The 20852-nt window shown below is 37.7% G+C and overlaps 1 protein-coding gene across 1 annotated transcript; it reads left to right on the top strand.

Moving 5' to 3' along the window:
- The first annotated feature begins 690 nt into the window (after positions 1–690).
- LOC117790440 (alpha-mannosidase 2) lies at positions 691–20848 on the top strand. Its single transcript, XM_034629892.1, has 5 exons — positions 691–858; positions 15078–15616; positions 16070–18110; positions 18175–18718; positions 18786–20848. Exons 2-5 carry the CDS (start codon positions 15188–15190, stop codon positions 19540–19542), a joined length of 3771 nt encoding a protein of 1256 aa, XP_034485783.1. The 5' UTR covers positions 691–858; positions 15078–15187; the 3' UTR covers positions 19543–20848.
- The last annotated feature ends 4 nt before the right edge of the window (positions 20849–20852 follow it).

Below are 20852 nucleotides of genomic sequence, written 5' to 3'. Positions count from 1 at the left end.
AATGATTCTTTTATGTGGTTGTTTCCAAATCTCTACAGATTAATTAGTTATAGTTTGAAATTATTCTACAGCCGTTATGTACTCGATTATTTCCTATGCAGGCATCGATATTTTCCATTTCGATTCATCGATGGCTTTTTATTGAAGAACAAAATTTTGATGGAATTTGGCAAATTATTTTCAAAAAACAAATGTAACCTGAGAGAAGTTAGAAAATTTAATTCTTAAATAAAACAAAATATATCAGAAAATCAAGAAAATTCTGAAAAAAATTATAAAATATTAAAAAAATTTTATTAAAAATATATTAGAGAATGGGTACAAAATTTAAGAATTTCCGGAAATGTACTTATTTTTTTAAGTACAAAAAATCGGGCCAGATCCGGAAGTTTTTGCTGGGTGGCAACCTTTGAGCAGGATGGAAAACTGTCAGAGAGTGAGTGAGAGTGAGAGACAGAGAGTCTGGTTTTCACTTACACCGCATTCAGACGCTCCAATAATTTTAAGATGCCAGTCTCGCGCTTACAATTGCCCAACAACAACGCTTGGACTGGGCACGCTTCGCGTTCTATTGATTCGAATAAATGTTTACATTAATTTAACATTAATAACGCAAAGTTCCCACTATTTTAAAAGATTTTCTTCTGCTCCTTCAAATGAATATTTATATTTAAAAGCCATACAATATAATTGGACTGTGCCCTTTGTTTGTGTAGGTGTGTGAGCTCCTTGTTGGTGTAAAGGATTACGCGATACTGTGCGTGTATGTGTGGAAGCAATTTATCAAAATGCATTGTCGATACTAACAAAATTTAGACAACAGCAGTGAATATTACAAGTTCTAAGCTGCACAAAAAGGTGCGTACAATTTGCAGGTCACAACAATCAATAGAATTTTTAGTCCTGCCATCACACAAATACACACACACACACACGCATTGACACACACAACAATTCAACCCTCCGCTTATCAATCTGACAAAAAGAAAAAACCGGATTCAAGTTTAGTTAAGCGGCAACATAAACTCAACAAACGAGACAAATAACGTTGTATTCACTTGACTTAAATCAGATAGCATATCAAAATTGCAGCATGGTGAGAGTGTGTGTGTCTGTCTGTGCGTGCAATTACCGTTACAACGCACCTGACGCTTTACGTCAAGGCTGCTTATCACCCTCCCCTTTCCCCGCCGCTTCGTATTCAATTGGTATGGCTAAAAATAAGACCAGACTGTAGTCTGGCCACACCACAATATTTGCATCTCCTTTTTATGTTTTTCTTGTTTTTTTTTGCCGCTTTTCCCCCACTTACAAATTGTTACCAAATTGCTGGCCACACAAGCGTGCTTCTTTAATTTATGCAGCAGCAACAGAGGCAGCTCATCTTTATTTAGCTTTCATGCTTACTCATTCATTCATTTATTTATTGAGACTGCTTTCAACTCTCGCCCGGTGCAAAACTCGTTTCTCAATTCTTATACATACATACATATATACAATACAATTCGTTTGTGTTGTTGTAAGTGTTTGTATTGTACTTATAATTCAATTTCAATTGATTTTCTTCTTCTTCTCTCATGCTTTCGCAAAGTGCAAGGTATTTTTGTACTTTCCTTTTTGTCTTACTATTCTAGATACAGTGGCTCAAAATTTATTTGAACCACTAAATTTTGGACTTCATTGTTTTTATTGCTTTATTTAGATATAATAGTGTATAACAAAATCAAATTATTTTGCTTAAATATTAATAACCAAATCTGCTTTTCACTTTTATTTACAATTCGTTCCCATGGAAGGATGAACTTATCTAAAATTTGTAATATGCAATGGGTCAAATTAGCTGGTAGTAACTGTTTATTTACGGGTGTGTTTGTACATACATACATACCTTTACATTCCCTTTGTTTGCTTTCTTTGACCTTTTTTCACACTCTATTGGAAACGCCCCCCGCTAAGCCCCAATAACAGCTATGCGTATGTATGTATGTGTATGTGTGTTTGCTCTTGAACCTCCCCCAAGTTCTAATCTCCCATTGTTTTTTTTTTTTATTTTTTTGTTTGGCTACCGTTTGCTGTTGCTGTAATTCATCTTAACATGTGTTTCTTAAGCGTGTACATTGGAAAAGTATCTTGGTCAACGAAAGGTTTGACTTGTTTGCAAGATAAAGATTAAGATACACAATTTATTCAATGAATCAATATATGAAACACAACGCAAAAGAATAAACAACTGTAGAAGAGAAATCTTTAATTAGTTATTGCCGATTGGCACAGTAACTTATTGATCTCACTGTAAATACGTTATCAAATGAGGTATCAATTCATCTGTTTTATTGGCTTTCCACTATGGAATTTGCAACTATGTATAAGTATAAATTTGTCAAATTAGCTAATAGCGCCGGCGAATCTGTAAATTAAGTAAAACTAATTGCCAATTTCGAACTTCAAGCAATTAAAGCGAAAAAGCTTTCATTAACAACTCTGCCAATGATTTTTAAAAAATGCTAACTAAAGTTGTGAAACATTTGTATCTTTGTTATTAGCGAAGCATGAATTTGCGATTTGGAACAGCTTGTTAATATCACACAAGCTTGACCAGAAATTGCAACTAATTGAGCTTGACTAACTAATACCCTGTAGTTAGAAGATACACCAACGTCTTTATACTAAATCTCCCATGTACATAAAATACAAAATTTTATTTTTTAAAGAATATATATAAATAATAAAATAAGAATAACTTATACCAAGCAAAGTTTTGCTTCCTAAGCCATTTATAAATAATTAGGGTATAATTAGACTTAGTTAGATACAAGCTATTACGACTAAATAATAATGTTACGAAACAGGATAAATATGTAAGTTTATAACACGAAAATAGAAACGCAACTCGGATTGTGCATGCGATAATTTTAATTGACTTGCAATTTAGGTAATTAATTCGAATGCAGGATAATTGAAATGAACATGAAACAGACCTTTTTTAAAATTTAACTGCCTGCGTCACAAATTGTCCCCGAAATGTATCTGAACAACTCTGAACATCCATCTGATATATTAATTGCAATCTTGTAGGACAACTGCATGATCTGTAGACAAATTGAATCAAAATCAGTTTCAGGAATAACGTAATTAAACTATCCAGTAAAAACGAAATTTACGAAATGGTTAATTTTCATTTCCTTGTTGTAATTGGATTTCGCTTTTGTGTGGCATTCGTGTATCGTGACTTGAATTAAGGAAACTATTTAATGGACACACTGCAGTGCCAAACTTGGTCGCTTTACGGACCGCAGCCGGTGACCAGGTGAAGGGTGGAGGATGGAGGAGACGAGACTGCAACAGTTAAATAAGAATAGCAACAACGACAACTGATTTGCAATGTCACATGCAGCGTTGCAAAGCAAAAAGAAAAGCCCAACAAAAATAAACAAACAGATAAAAACAATAACAAACCGCAGAAACAACAAAAACAAACCAACAACAAGAACTCACAAAGCAAATAAAACAAGATTTCATTGCAGGAATTTCCATTACCATTGCAAATGTTGTTGTGGTTATTGTTGTTGTTGTTGTTGTTGGCTGCTTGGATGGGTTTTGTCAACTGGCAAGCTACCGGTTACGGCTGCGGACATGACTATGGATTGGTATGGCCCATGCGACCATGTTGGCTGTGGCTATGGGAAAGTGGCAAGTGCTGCTGCCGGTTTGCAATTTGACAAACGTTGCACGCACTCAACTGACTGACTTTTCTACCGTTACGTTTTAGTTGAGTGCAACTTAACTGTGTCTTGAACCATACCCAGAATGAATTGCCAACTGGGGAGTCGCTAAACATCAACGTCAACGTCAACGTGCTCGAGAATGAGGACACTGACCGACTGCTGTCTGTATGTCTGTCTGTCTGTCTGTCTACGCAATTGACCTGCAAATCAAGTAAAGTATTGTGCCACAGCATCCTTATAGCTCGTTGCGATTTGTGTGGTTCAATGAGTCAGCAGCATTTGGGGCACATCTGCCGCCAGCTGCTCGACAAATTTGCCAGAACCACTGCAACAGCATGAGCAAAAGAATCGAAACAGATTGTCCTCTTTGCTGCCACTTACCGGCCATTGACGCTTCTGATTTGTGGCAGCTACACAGACAATATTATCAAAACCATAAACTGCATTGAGTATATTTTATTGGCCACTTTACAACGAAATAAGAGAGAAAGATTAACTTCCTGTATTCCAAATTTGTTCAGGTTGTAAAATAAATACAAGACGTTGAGTTAATGAGTTGTTAAAATATTTCAAACTTTCTATCGATCCTTTGGCAACTATCGTGAGCAGATCCAGCCGGTTCCGACATACTTATATAATGTTATAAGACTATAGTTACGAATTATAAATTTAACTTACGCTTAAATAATGTTATCCATCATCTTGAGTTAGAATTAAAAAGCTAATCTGTAAATTTTCACATGTAGATTTAAGATTCAAAGTAATCTTAAATTTAAAACAGCTCGAGTATCTTAGAGAGCTTATATATGAAATATAAAGTCTACTAAATAGTTAAAGCTAGTTAATAAGGTGAAAAGAATGTTGGTACACTGTGTTTTATTGAAGAGAAATGTAGCAGACAAAAATTTGTAAACCGAATAGATTCAAGTAAACACTTTTGGATTCATTCAAGCGTTCCACAATCTGTTTGCTTAGCTTCCACATGATGAAACTGTCAATCTTGAATGCAAACCACCTTCTCTTAGCTATGCCCTTCTCCCAGTAATTCCACTTGCACTTGGTCGTCATCGTTCCGTCGTGTTGCCAGCGTCGCGACTTTGAGGCGCATTTTGCGTGGGCTCCACAGATATTTCAAGGGCCTGTGCCAATTCCCGGCTGCGGTTGCTTCTGCCACTGCTTTTGTCTGTTTTAGTTTATGCTTTAACTTTTGATTCGTCGACGTTGCAACGTCGCGTCGCTCGCAATCAATAAACAGCGACCTTCTCTGCTTACTTGAAGCTTAAAAGTTGCTTAAGTCTTTGTTTTATTCTTGAGTTCTTTGGTTCTTTCCCTTTTTAAGAACACTTAAGCAGACGCCTTCTGTTAGGCTCCCCCTTTTCATGTTCGACTTACGCCATTGCGGTTTTCTATGTTGGAATTTCTTTCGAGTTAATTGCTGCACTGAACCGAACTGAACTGAGCTGAGCTAAGCTGACAAAGTGAATCTCTCTAAGGCGAACAGAGCGCACTCTCGAGTCTTGTCAGCATTATAAGGACATGAACTCAAAGCGCTAAATGGTTCGCAGATTAATACCTTGGTAAAGATTTCCACGTTGTTGCTTTACGTCCATTCAACAATCAAATGGCTTATACACAACAACGTTCAAGAACTTTACAACAAACGATTAAAGTTTTATATTTGCTATATACAAGTATACAAGAATATCCTTGTAGCTTTAGAATATAAGTTAAATAAATAAAAGCATAGCTTTTAAAGGCAACGTACAAAGTAAGGCATATTAAATGAAATAAATATGAATTAAATATTTAAATTCCAACACTTTAAGAATAGAATTTATTATGCAGCTGATATTGCTACGTTTATAAATTTAAGACTGTTAAAAAAGGGCAATTTAGTGGTTGAACTGCCAGAACAAGTGTGCGAATGTAACAAAAGAATACAAGAGTATCCTTGTAGTTCTAGAAAGTAAGTTAAATAAATAAATAAAAGCATAGCTTTTAATGGCAACGTAAAAAGTAAGGCATATTAAATGAAATAAATATGAATTAAATATTTAAATTCCAACACTTTAAGAATAGAATTTATTATGCAGCTGATATTGCTACGTTTATAAATTTAAGACTGTTAAGAAAGGGCAATTTAGTGGTTGAACTGCCAGAACAAGTGTGCGAATGTAACAAAAGCAACAAAGCAACCGCTTTGCTGTTAGCCGAGGCAACCCCAAGCGACCGAAATCCCCTTCGCTTTCCCTATTCCTCTCCCCTTTCCTATCCCTGTTACGCCCTCGCAACAACTAACTGCAAGCAGAGAAGCGACACGAGCATCAAAGCAGCTGTTGCTCTTATTGTTGTTGTTGTTGTTATTGTTGTCGTTCTTGTTGAGCCGAACAAACTAACGAAGTTAAAGTCGAAGTTGATAAAGTCACTCGTTCGCTTCGCTCAGTTACGTTTTGTGCGGCGTCGGCGTCGGTTTAGCAACGTGAAAATCTCTTGGACTCTTGGTGTTTTACCTGCTTCTCCTGGCTGTGAATTCGACAGGACGTGAAAAGAATTCTGAAATTTAAATCAAAGACTATGTTTTGTGCTTTTTATCCTGCTATTGTTTGATACTGCCTTTCAGTGCTGCAACGCGAAAGAATCGCTTTTAATTATTCTGACGGCGAATGCAATTAAAAATTTGACGCCCATTTGGAAGAGGGGCAAAATATATTTAAAGTGGCGCCTTTAACGTTAATTGTTATTCACTTATTCAGAGAATTTTATTTTTTGTGTTTTTCTGCAAAACACGAACAACTTTTGCCACACTTTGCGTTGATTTATGTATGGTTTTCTGTTGTCCCTGGTGGCACAGTGCAGCAGTGTAAGGACTCGTGGAATGGAATTACAAGTTACCACAACTTTCCTGATTTGTGTGTAAGTTGGCATTTATGCTATGTTTTTTAAAATGCAAAAACTCTAGATGCACCATAAGTAGTGTCAGTGGGGATGCTCCCTCTGTCTCTTCAGGGAAATTCAAAAAGAATTATATTTTGCCATATTTAGTTTGTTGTTTTAACAACACTTTACTTCATATTTAATTTCCTTTTCACATTAATTTTGTTATTTCCTGTTAGGCTACTCTTCCTCGTTTCATTGCCATCCTGTGAGTATCCTGCTTCCTGAAATTTGAAACACCGCTGGGTGTTTTTTGCTGGAGTTTTCAGCTTTAGTAAAATTTTCTCTTACTTTCTTATTTTATCTGCATTTACGCATAATTTTCCAATATATTAGGAGATTGTAAATTTTCTAAAACTAGATCCTTACAGAGTAATTTGATTTCTCTTTTTCTTTTTCTAGGAAAGTCTTGAGTTTAATTAGAGATATTAAGGTTTAATATAATTTAAATAAGTGCTTAGTAAACTAGGAGAAAGCCAAATTAGCAAATTACTATAAACGTTCAATCGATAAAAAGGCATCATTAAAATTCTCAACAGTAAAGCTTCGGCTTCTATTTAGTGCTTGCCCCAAGACCGTTGCATGCCGCTTGTCACAGGCCTTTAATGTCCCGCAACCGGAGCCTATCGATTACTAACCTCACTTTATTCAGTTATGGTTATTTCTATGTGCATGTGTAATAATTCCATCACACCAACACATGCACACTTATAATAATATCTCGTGTCACTAAAATTAGTCGCAAGACCCCCACAAGGCGCACTCAATGCATGCTGTTCCATTTATTTCATTACTTCATACCTTACTGGATCCCGCCACATTCCCTTGCCACTGTGTGTGGCGACTCCATTCTGTTTGGTTATTGCTGATGGCGTGCTGTCAATTTTCTCTTGGCGGCGCTGCTAGAAGCTCTTTTTCTTTGCGGTTGTGTCTTCGTCAGACTCTTTGTGTGCCTTGTCAATAGACTTTTTTTATATGTCATGTCATCATGCAATCATATCGTTTTACCATATAAACTGAAGCGCACAATATAATCATCAGCTTTGGCTTCAACTGTGCTCTTTGCTCCCCAGTCTCCGGTATAGACAACAACTCTTTCGCTCCCTATTGTCAGTTGGTAATGATGCGTAACAAAAGATGTCGGGTGAGAGAAAGAGATAAAGTGTGCAAACATGTGTGGCGTGTGTTCCGCACCACAACTTTAGTTAATACAGCTTTTCAAATATTTAGTACAGATTCTGACCTCAATTAAGCTCTGATATAACTGATTTACTTGTCTGGCAAAACAGATTGATTAAACCCATCAAACCATGGCTAAAAGTCAATCCTTGAATGAAGCAAAGCTCACATTGTACTTAAAGCTTAAAATTATACTACAAAATATCGTTATTTAACACCCCAAATGAAGTAATTACATATTTATGCAATGCAGTTCCCACAGACAAATTATATGTGGATGTACCTTTGTATATGTATAATTACTTATAAGTAACTGTAGACCTGTTACACACATATATGTAACCTGTCTGCCAAACAATAATGTGTGTATGTGTGTGTGTGTAATCGTGGATTTTCCCAGCATTTAACCTGCATCAAAATGAAACAGAAAAATTTCACAATCAAAGTAATAAAATGCGCCATTGTTTGTATTCTTCCCTATCTAGCTAGCTTCCCTGTCAGCTTTGTATACCCTTTCTGAGCGAGAGAGAGAAAAAGATTCCAGACCTTATATACAGCTACATCTATATAAGACAAAAATTATGTTTAAACCATTTTACAGAGGTTTCTTTTGTTTATATAGTACATATTTTCATATTTTCACATTGAATACGAGTAGTTCAGTAAATTAGATTTTTATGAATGTAAGTGTATTTCTTCTTTGTCAAAGCAAATATAAAAATTCCTTATTGTTTTTTTTAGCATCACATAGGGAACGAAGCAATGAAAAGAAGAGAAAAATAAATTTTCTTTTTCCCAATGCGTATGATTTTTTTTTTTATTCTTTACCAAGAGAAAAGAAAAGAGAAGTGTCGACTCGCCCCTTCAAAACGAAAGCTCTCACGTTCCAAATTTTATGAGCAGGCATTTCGCGCTTTATCAGCGTTTTTCCGTTTCTTATTGCTCTGCTTTAAAGCTAATATTAATCAACTGAAATAGCAGTTACATTTGTAGTCAACGCATTCAAGTACGTGGACTTAAATGTTAAGAGATTGTGCCAACTTCGTTGGCATTCAGTTAATGTATATTTAATGGATACTTTATGACAAACTAATTACTTTTCACTTAATACTATTTATAATATATAAGTCTTATGTGGTATGCACATTTAATACAATACATTAGGCAAATTCCAAAGTGATATGAGAAGTTTAAGTTGGATTTTAGCTGTGGCAATTGTGTGGGGACTAGAGAACTTTAAGATAAAGAAGATAACATTATATTAATCCCGTAGGCCTTCCACATACAAAGATACATACATTATAAGGATTTAGTAAAAATGATTTTTTTTTAATTCATTTAAATATAATATCCATGATGTATTTTAATCAAATTATCGAACCAAAAGGTACTTACTATTTTTCCAATTCACTGTTTGCCATGCCAAGGATTCTCTCCGACTGTTTATTTATTATTACACAAAATGATTTTTGCAGTTAAGTTGCGACAATTAAAGAAATAAAGACCATTGCTAATTAAATTGTGCACTGCAATAAATAAACTGCATTCCAAGGAAGTCATTATATGCATTTGTTCTAGTCACTTTCTCAGTCATTAGCCAATAATGCCGATGCCTGATAACTGACGAAACCGGGTTATGGCCATTTGGTCTGAAACGGGTCAATTGTCTGGTTTTATTGCGACAAAACTACTGAAAACTGTAAATAACAAGATATAATTAGACAATTGTTTTATGACCACACCATAGGCTCTCCTGAGAAAGTGGGACATACAATAGAGGTGACAATTTAAATTTTATGGCTAACCTGCAAAGCAGTCAACATCGTTTGCCAGGCTATTTGATGCCACTTGACCAAGTTAAAGCATAATCCGCTTAGGAATTAAAAGAAGCGCACACTATATGAGCTTAAGGTGTACCTTACAGAGTTTAAGTTTCAGCCTATTCTAAATGGACAATTCATAAATACACAGCTAGAAAATATACTTTATTTTTATGAAGGCTGCAAACCGGCTCTGAACCAAACCTCTTAGAACCGGTTCGGCTCGGATTTGCAAGTAGCCTGAACCGGATCATGAACCGAACCCTTTGAATTATTTACTTCGCGAACCCGCACCGAACCGCTTTCTAAAATAAAAGGTTCGGCTCGAAAAAAAAAATAATTGCATAAATTTAATTTGGCTTTCTAATATTACGCAATTATTTGAGACTTCAGACTAAAATAAGTCATATTTAAATCTTTAAATAAATTTTAATTATCATCAAAACCGATGTCTTGCTCTATGGTTCGAACCGCCGACCCGAACCTTTAACAGAATTTTTGAGGTTTGCAGCCTTGATGTTTATACATTTTTAAATTGTGCTTAAATTAAAATGTTATCTTAAAGTTTTATCATATCATCAATTTCTCGCAGTGTATTACTGTGGTGGATCATATGTCGAAGTTGTGTCGCTGCTTTTATTGTTGTTGTTGTTCTTTATATGTCACAAGCGGTGCTATAAAAATGAATAACTGCTCTTGGTTTCTGTTGTGACTTGTTCTTGTATCTTTATTTATGTGTATCTGTATCTGTATCTGTGTGTGCTTCTCTAACTACTTTTAGTTCCCTCGACGCAGTTGTTGTTGTTGCCGTTTAGCTAGTTTAATCCGCTTTTTGGCTCGATTGCAACTGACATCGACATAAAACAGTTTGAATTGTAGTTGCTGCTCTTGTTTCACTACAAAACTTTAGTTGATGTGGGTGGGTGCCAAAGAGTTTGTCTAACATGATGCAGATTATCTTTAATGGGCTGAAAACATTAAGTAAGCAGCAATAGAGTTAAATTTTCCGTGTGAGATAATTAAGTTTATATTTAAAGCTTCGTAATAAATTTAATATTTAACTTAAGTTAGTTAAAACTTGTACTGCTTAGTTTTGTCTTATGAAGTGTTGTTGTTTGTTGTTTTAGCTTGTTTGTTGGTTCGTTGCCTGCACTAATGGCCTACAACGGGCCACACGCCAAACCGCTCGTCATACGCTCCACTGAGAGTACCCATTACTCATGCCCAGGTGGCCCCATTAAAATTGTCATAGTTAAGAGCGCGGTGCTATCAACAACTATCTTTAGTATTATTCCCGGTTTCGCTGCTTCTCTCTCTGCCTCAGGTTGGCCTCTGTTCCTTTTCAGTGGTTCAGTGCTTTGTTTAATTAAAATGTTGAACTTTCTACAAGTTCGGAGTGCCATTGTGTCTGGTGTCAACAGCAGAGCCCTTCAATTCACCACAGAGTTCCAAACGAATTTCCGCTGTCTTTCCGCCGGAAACTTTGTTGTGGCTTTTCACAGCAGCTGCAATTGATTAATGTCAAATGATGTTTTTGTTAACACTTTTTTAAAGTCTTCAACTACTTGATCTCATTTTAGTTAGAATTGCAACTGTTAAAATTTACTTAATAACATTCTTATACCTATAAACGAGTCTTTTAGTTTTCTATGCAGTCTTAGGGCAGGGCTAAAATCCAAAATCAATAAACAATTTATTAATTTGTATATTGTACAAGTTCCAATAAAACGGTCAAAGTCGCGGGTAGTTAATAAATGTGTAGCAGTAGTAGTTAATTTCAGCAAAACTCACATCAATCTTTTATTGTTGTCAGACTAAATAACAACGGTGATCTATGCATTAAATAGGAAACCAAAAAGAACAAATTCCTCCAACGAAATCAACTTTAATTTGAATTTATTGCAAAATTTGGTGGCCCGCAAAATAACAAAGTACCACAACAAAAACAACAACAACAATTTATAGTGCACAACACTCAGAACTCTGATAAACAAAGTTATAAATTGAATTCGAGTGCTTTCCGAAACTTTTACTGAAAGCCATCACCAAAAAAAAAGAACAAAAATCTCCAAATTTATTCGGGTTGCAGCAAAAAAAAAAAAACAAAAACAAAAGCAATAATTGCATTTGAATTGAAGTGTTTGTGTGTTTGTGTAGGTTAAACAACAACTACAACTACAACAACATATGCGAAATTTGAGCAACAAAACGACGACTTTGTTGCCACAAAAAACAAAAGCTAACTCAGCACCAATGACAGGCGGCAAAACTTTACGACTTTTGACTTGGGTTTCGCATTGTTGTTGTTGTTATTGTTGGGAACACATGCAAACTGTGTTGAGAACAACAACAACAAACGAGGAAAAATGTGAACCAGAAACGGTTCCGAGTTGAAATTACTCGCATATTGTGCAGAAAAGCCCGACGAACCGGGCAACATGTCAAAAAGTCAAAAGGACAGCAACCGGACGGGATCCTGAAAGGAACTGTCTGTCCCCCGGCTACTGCAATTTACGGTGAAATCAAATTTGCCAAAAACTTTTTGCTATTCCAAGTAACTAATATCTCGACTGCTTGATATGTACAGACAGTTCGATTAACAAACTTGTGAACAGTTTGAATTGAATAGCGCTATGGAAATGGTCAATTTTTAAACTGGCTGAGTTGACGCCTCCCAACTGAAGCTTAAATACGGAAACATGAAAACATTATGTTCCAAGACGGAGGCAAGTGTATCAAATTAAAATCTATTGTTTGTCCGGAAATTGTAAATCACTTTTGGGCAAAGGTTTGAGCAGGAACGGGAACTTGTTGACTGTAGGAAATTGTATCAACATAAACTTTATGGGCTTGCTTTATATTTCGCTTTAAGATAGCAACTTTTGTAATTGATAAGTGAATTTTGGGCTTGCGGAAGTTTTGTTGATAAAGTAAACTGTTTCATTGAAAACTAATGATGAAATAAAATTAAGGTTTCTTTACATCAAGCTTCAACATTGCATAAAATCTTAAGCTCTAATTAAATTAATGATACAATTTTTATTAATCTTTAAGAAGAACTTTGCAATTATAGAATATATAAAATAGAATTATAAATAAATGTAATAAAGTCACAACTGCTAAGATAGTAGAGGTTTGTATTAAAATTTCATAAAAACAGTCGATAAGGAATGGGTTGTGTTCACTATTTGCATATAGGCAAATGATAATATTTATAAAAGCCCCATTGAAAGATACTTGACAACAGTTGTTAAACGATTTTCACTAACAGAAAATGAAAAACGTGTCTTGAGAGAGCCGTAATTCAAACGTTAAGATTTTGCAAAAAGTCATGCAATGTGCCGGCTGGGAATATCAAGAAAAAAGTTCCCAACTGGAGTGTAGCACGCGCAGTTTCAGTTCCAGTTCTCTGCCTCAATCCCCTTGGCTTCCCCCTTTACGCAGTTCTAATGAGCTTAAGCATTAGTTTAACTTTACACTTTTTACGCTGCGCACATTGTGACGTGCATTTGTAGATGGGATGGCGATGACTGTGGAGAGAAAGAGGGTGAAACGTTTAAATCAACTAGTGAACGTGTCGAGAGGGGAGCACATTTGCATGTTGCCGGTGACAGGTGCCTGCCACAGCTACCGCTGGCAGAGGGGAAGCGTCACTTAATGGCCACTGATTAGCATGCGAGGAACTGCTCCAGCCTAAGCTTTATGTGGTTTGTCTGGCTGTGTATGTGTGTGTAAATGTGACAGTGTGTGAGACTAATTGAAGCATTGGCAACCAGGCACAGAAGGTGGGGAGGTGCCACTTCAAACACTTAAGCTCCGAGCTGCATAGGTCATAACGCTTTTAAATTTTGATTAATTTAAATGCATCACTAATTTGCTGATTTTATCACAAGAGAAATGTGAAATGACAAATGCACTTTGAAACTAACACTTTTTTCTGCCATATTAAATAATTTGTTTTTTCATTTTCATGCATGTTGCAATTTTACCACATCATACATACGCACTGTGCTCCGACCAAGCAGAGTCAGCAATTTAAACCAAACTAGCAAATGCATTTATTTCATCATTGCAAAAAGTTGAACAAACTTTTTGCATGCTTCTATAGAGTTTTTGATTGAGTTTAAAGCTTTCTTTTTATACCCTAAACCCATAGAAAAAAAGTGGTTTCTATAGCAAATGAATGTAACAGTCAAAGCAATTTCGATTTCATAAATACATATATATCAGCGTCGAGTCGATGACTTCATCGTAAATATCGCTATAAAAAAAACATAACTTGATACTTAGTTTCCCAATAACTTTATTTTAATTGACGTCCCTTTTACAAGAACTCAAAAACCTTTAAGTTAAAGGACTATATGTTTTTTTTATTTTTCCGTGATTTATTAATGTAAGTCCAAATATGTTAGGGTATATCGTCGTCAAATACTCTCGTCAGCAGCATTCTTATTTGCTTTCGGCAACTTTTGGTTATTTGGGTTCGTTAGTTCGTCTAGGGCAAAGTAATATGTTTGTCTTGACTTTTCAACATTTTCTGTAAAATGTTCAGAGAGAAAAGTCACACAGAAATTATTATTATTACTGACACTGGCACCTACTGTGTTTGATTCTGTAATTTCGAATAATTATGTAATTAATTGAATCATTTGCACTTTAATTAATGCAAATATGCAGTTTGTTATCTCTGTGTGTGTTTGGAATTTAAGGAATTGCAAATTGGTGATTTTACTCATTCGACAAATGCGCAGTCTCAAAGCCACTTCCTCCTCACTCCCTGCCCCTCTTCTATCCCTCCCCTTGAACTGCTGTTCCACATGTATGCACAATATCCGTGGCAGACATGCAAAGCATTTTCGGGATGTGCCTTAATTAAATTTTTGCAAGCATCGCTCCTTGCCCTTCGGCATATCCTGCATATGCGGCTGCTCGTCCTCCAGCGTCTCGTCCTCAATGTACTTACAGTTCACTCGCTTATTGTCTGCATGAAATATTCAATGTGATGTGAAATATTACAGCACTTGATTTCAAAATACAGAGCCCGCATAGCACAAGCAGCACAAAAGAGCGGCAACATCTTAAATTTATGGAATGAACATCAACTAACTGAAATTTTGATTCGTTTTTTGAACGTGTGAATAAGTGTGCAATGATTTCCTAGTATTTTAACTCGCACAGAACTCAGTTGAAAATACCATGGAATGACTAAGTGCATAAACTATTAGGTGGAAATACCTTTTTGTGACAAGTTATACAACAAACATGATAAACAATAACTATTAAATTTAAACAAAAAATTAAAGAAATTACTAATTATGGCATATGAAATTGAGTAAAATTTGAAACACCCAATAAATGTCTAAATGGTGCATTTAATAAAATATGAATATGCTAAACTTTTCCCTTTTTTTAAACATAGATGTACAGCTGAGCAGAAGAACTGATAACCAAAACTATCCAGAGAGATAAACTTAAAAACCGACAACGACAGAGGCAAGTCTAAACCAGAGAAATCCGGATAAACACACGATGTCGTTCAAGTTATTGAGACGCGGATCGGCGCGATGCATTGGCCTGTTATCGGCATTTGTGACGATCTTGCTCTGCCTGTATTATATATCAATTGGCCAACCAAATCCGACTCACATTCCGGATGCAAATACAATTGGATTGCCTGTGAGCATGGCACGTAAGCAGGTGCCATCTGCGGCGGCATTAAGTGGCTTTAGTGTGGGCGGAGGCAGTGCCTCTCAACATCATCAGCAACATCATCAGCAGCAGCACCAGAATCACCATGCAACCTTGCAAGAATCAGCAGCTGCGGAGCATGATAATCTTCAGACTGATGGTGAACTGGAGTCGCAGCGGAATGTCAACTGGGGTGACAAGTGCTACATGCTACTACAGAGTCAAACCAACATAACGGCAGCGGAGGAGCACAGCAGATTTGATTTCCAGGTAGGATTGCAGATAATACTTCCATTTGATTGGTTACTTTAAGAATCACGTTTCTTCAAAATTGGTCTTAGGGTATTATTTTATTTATATTTTGTATATTACAATTGTTTTTAAATTTAAATTTAAGCAAGTGGGAAAGGAGATTCCGAACATAGGATACCCGTTACTTATTTTAATATATATAAAAGTTCTTTAAAAAAATTACTGCCTAATAAAAACTACTGCATACTTTTAGGTGAATGTATTGAAATAATAACTTTATTAATAACTTTGGTTAGCTATTACTCCCGTTCTAATTGTCCGATCTTGCTGCAGTTAAGTGAGATGATAGATAATATTAATAGATAACGTTAATTACCACAAAAACTGTGGGTGTGGTGGTAAATTAAGATTAAAAATATGATACACTTAATTTGAAAATGATCAATTTTTAACATTTATTCTTTTTCACAGCCCGAATGGATGCGCTCCAAGGAGTACTGGGATCGCGGCTTTGAGGAGCGCTATGAGGCGCAGAAGAAGGACAAACAACGTCCACCATTGAAGGTCATTGTGGTGCCACATTCTCATAATGATCCCGGCTGGCTGAAGACGTTCTTTGACTATTTCCAAATGGATTCACGACAGATTCTCAATTTGCTGGTCACCAAAATGCAACAGTATAAGGACATGACATTCATCTGGTCAGAGATTAGTTTTCTACAGCTGTGGTGGGATCAGGCACATCCCACCAAGCAGCGGGCGCTAAAGCATCTGGTTAACACTGGCCGCATTGAGATCACCACCGGAGGTTGGGTAATGACAGATGAAGCAAACGTACACATTTATCCCATGCTGGATCAACTTATCGAAGGTCACCAATGGCTGAAAAACAATTTAAATGTCACGCCCAAGGTGGGATGGTCCATAGATCCTTTTGGACATGGCAGTACGGTGCCTTACCTGCTATCGGGAGCCCAATTTGAGGGAACCATCATACAGCGCATCCACTACGCATGGAAAGAATGGTTCGCTCGACAGCAGAGCGGTGATTTCATATGGACACCATATTGGCGGTCAGCCAAGGGTCAGGGCAAATTGCTAACCCACAACATGCCCTTCGACATCTATTCGATCAAGGGCTCCTGCGGTCCCCATCCCTCCATATGCCTTAATTTTGATTTTCGCAAAATACCCGGCGAGTACACGGAATACTCGCTGAAAGCGCAATACATCACGGACGACAATGTGGAGGAGAAGGCGCAGTTACTGCTGGAGCAATATGCTCGTACCGCCTCCTTGTTTCCACACAATGTGGCGCTGATACCCGTCGGCGATGATTTCCGCTACAACAAGGAGCGTGAGGTTGATCAGCAGTATCACAACTACAAGAAGCTCATCAGTCACATTATGGCGAACAAGCGACTGTACAATGTGGACATTAAATTTGGCACGCCCAGTGATTACTTCAAGGCGATACGACAGCGCATGGGCGCCAAGGCGTTCCCCAGCTTCAAGGGTGACTTCTTTGTCTACTCGGACATCTTCTCGGAGGGCAGACCCGCCTACTGGTCGGGCTATTTCACCACCCGTCCCTTTTACAAGCTACTCAGCTCCGATTTGGAGCATAATTTGCGTGCCGCCGAAATAATCTTCACGATTGCATACAATACGGCACGTCAGGCAAAGCACGAGGATTCGATAAAAATATATGAGAAGAACTATGAGCAGATCATACATGCCAGACGCAATCTGGGACTGTTTCAGCATCACGATGCCATCACGGGCACTTCCAAGGCGGCAGTGATGCGGGATTATGCGATGCGCTTGTTCGACAGCACCCAAAACATGATCCGAATGCAGGAGGCGTGCATTGAGCTGTTGCTCCAAAATGGCAGCTCCCACAATCATGGATTTCTGCTCAATGAATATGAGCGGGACAACTTTAGCAAATTGCCACGTAAAATGCCCATTCAGCTGGTCAGTCCGGGCTCCATTGGTAGCGATGAAGCCACCACAGCGACAGCTGGAACTGGACCTGCAGCTGGAGGAGCAGCCTCAACACCGCTTAAAAATGCCGAGGCCAGTTTTGTAGTTTATAATTCCCTTGCCCAGAAGCGCATTGAAATTGTCACGCTACGGGTCCAGCATCCAAATGTGCGAATCTTTAACGATCAGGGCGTCGAATTAAAGCACATACAAATCAATCCCGTCTGGAATATTACAGATGTCTATGAGCAGGCATACAATGATATGTTAACTGCTGGAACTGCCAGCGCTGGTCGCATTCGCACCTCCAGGCATCAGTTTGAAGTCCTCTTTGTGGCCGAGTTGGAGCCGCTGTCGTTGACCACCTATCGCGTTCAGGTGGATGAGTTCAACTACAAGCGAAATATTGCCACCGTTTACTGCGATGATTGTACGGATAAACCAAATGCGGCTGAGGCGGGATCAGGCACTGCCACGCCCACAATACCCAGTGTTGTTGTCTTTGAAGCGCGCGCCAAGCCAGCAGGTAAGCAAAAAGTAATATCATCAATGTAAATATATAAAACTGACTGACTTATTAAATTTTGCAGGTGATATTCAATTGGAAAATCCCAGCATGCGATTGCTGTTCGATGAGAAGACTGGTTTCCTCAAGACCATCACCAGAAAGAACAAAAAGCAACAGTTGCTGCAGCCAATGCAGTGTGCCATCAAATTTGCAGCGTATCGGAGTGCCCAGTTCCATTCGGGCGCCTATCTGTTCAAAACGGATCCCGAGCAGAGCGAGGCTGAGAAGGATGTACTGGAGCAGTATGAGGATGTGCGCATCATAATCACCTCGGGACCCATTGCCAGCGATGTCACGGTTATCTATGGTCCCTTCATGGCACATACAGTTCGCATTTTCAATACTCGCACCCATCTGGATGCAGCGATTTACATTGAGAATGACATTGACTTTGAGCCGCCACCCAAGAATCGGGAAACGGAGCTCTTCATGCGACTCGTGACGAACATTGACAACATTGCGCCAGCGCCAGTGCAACGTGATCTCCTCAAGGAGCCCGCTGAGCCTAGTAGTATGCCGGAGTTGCCCGTATTCTATAGCGATCAGAATGGTTTTCAGTATCATGAGTAAGTTATCTACATATGAGATGAGTTTAATATGTGCAGATGTTAACGGAAGATTTTTCTTAAACAGACGCATCAAGGTGCCAGCTATTGGGATTGAGGGTAACTATTTCCCCATCACCTCGGGCGCTTTTTTACAGGACTCGCGTCAGCGACTAGCACTGCTTACCACACACGCCCAAGGCGCAGCCAGCTATGAGCCCGGGCAGCTGGAGGTTATGCTGGATCGCCGCACACTATACGATGACTATCGCGGCATGGGCGAGGGCGTTGTAGACAGTCGCCTGACACGCCACAAGTTCTGGCTGCTCGTGGAGGATATGCCGTCAGGACATCACATCGATAAGCCGCCCAGCTATAAAGTGTTGAGCTTGCAGGCCCAACAAATGGCCAATGCGCTGCGCTACCCGCCGAATCTCTACTTTTTAAGTAACTTTGAGCAACCCCAACCAACGCTTAATCAGCTGGTGCGTCTGCTGCCACGTGGAGCGCTGCCCTGCGATGTGCATCTGACCACATTACGCACACTCTCCGATCCGCAGCTCCAAATGTTTCCGTCCGCCTCAGCGCTGCTGGTGCTGCACCGTCAGGGCTTCGACTGCAGCGTGAGCTCACAGCAGGTGGACATGAATAGCGTGTGTCCGCAGATGGGCAACGGCCTTGGTGCCGTTCGCTTTGGCGAGTTGCGGCTAAACAGCATCGAGTCGACAAGCCTAACAGGCATGTCGCAGCATAAACAGACGCATCGGTTACGTTCTCTGGCTCAGATCACGCTAGAACCCATGGAGCTGCGTACCTATAATCTCACTTTCCGTGGTGAACTGTAGAACCCGCCGGAAAGCATAGCGTTTACGTTCTCATTGCATCTCAATCGATTCTAAATCTTAAGTATATATTTATATTCTTTATTTGATGTTTAGTTAGAATAACGTTTAGGTTGAATGACGGACTAGTGCATATTATTTAGCTTTATTTACACAGCTCTCTCCGTGCATCGCATTCTAGCTCACATTTTGAAGTACAAAGCCCATAGCATAGACATAATATTCTTACAGCCCACAATTACCCGAGTATGTGAAAAATCTTAGACATTTATACTGCCCATCAGCATTCCGTTTACCAAATGTCTCCCCTTTAACTCTCTCTCAAGCTATGTAAGGTCCACACTTAGTGCAATATGTATTATAATGAAACCCTTTAATTTATGTAAGCATCAACTGAAATACTTTATGTTACCAATTGAAACTTTTGATAAGTTAATCGAATTTAATATTTATTTTTTGTTTCTATTTTAAATAAAATCTATGCCTGTTCGACTTCGACATTTGCTCAATATATAAAAGCTTAAAAATCATTGCAATTAGACTTGATTTTGATATAAATACAAATATAGCAGCAAATATTTAGCCAGCAAATTAGACTATTTTTTTTTTGTTTTTAGAAAAAATTGTTATTTTGTTGCCTTCTATTTAATTTATTTAGACTGATTAGCTTAAAATATTTGCGAAATTAGTGCATGCTTGTTTAGCAAATTTGATGACATAACCATCATCATAATAACAATTAATATCTCAATTTAAAATCATAGAATACATAAATCTCGGACTTAATTTAAGATTTTAAACCGACGATGGATAGCAAAAAGTTAAGCCAAATATTGAAATAAATTTATACTTGCAAATACATATACATAAATTTACACATATATGAATATCTTTAGGCGCTTCTTTGCTCGTTTTGTAAATAGATTTAAAAGGCACGGTAAAAGATAGCTCTAAATCAATTTAAACTAATCCATGTAGGCTAAGCCACGAGTAGTGAGTGTAGTGCTGAACTTGAACTGTAATCGAAAACGAACCATAAACAAAAGATACATATATAGTTACTATTAAGAAATCTAAAGGCTCACATGTACCGAAAATGAGAAGCATTCAATCCAAGCGAATACAAAAAAAAAAAAACAAAATATGGGATACACGAAATCTTACAAAAAAGAAAGACATTTAATGATTTGATTTTAAACTAAGTATGACTATGTATTTATATTTGATAATACGGATATATGAAAAATTAGCGAAATACATTCTCTGTAATTTTATGAATACAAATGAATAAAGTATTAATTGAAACCAATGTA

Source organism: Drosophila innubila (genome assembly GCF_004354385.1).
Source record: "Drosophila innubila isolate TH190305 chromosome 3R unlocalized genomic scaffold, UK_Dinn_1.0 2_E_3R, whole genome shotgun sequence".
Classification (NCBI taxonomy): domain Eukaryota; kingdom Metazoa; phylum Arthropoda; class Insecta; order Diptera; family Drosophilidae; genus Drosophila; species Drosophila innubila.
Note: the sequence above shows the minus strand (reverse complement) of the source record. Positions and strands in the feature narration are given on the sequence as shown.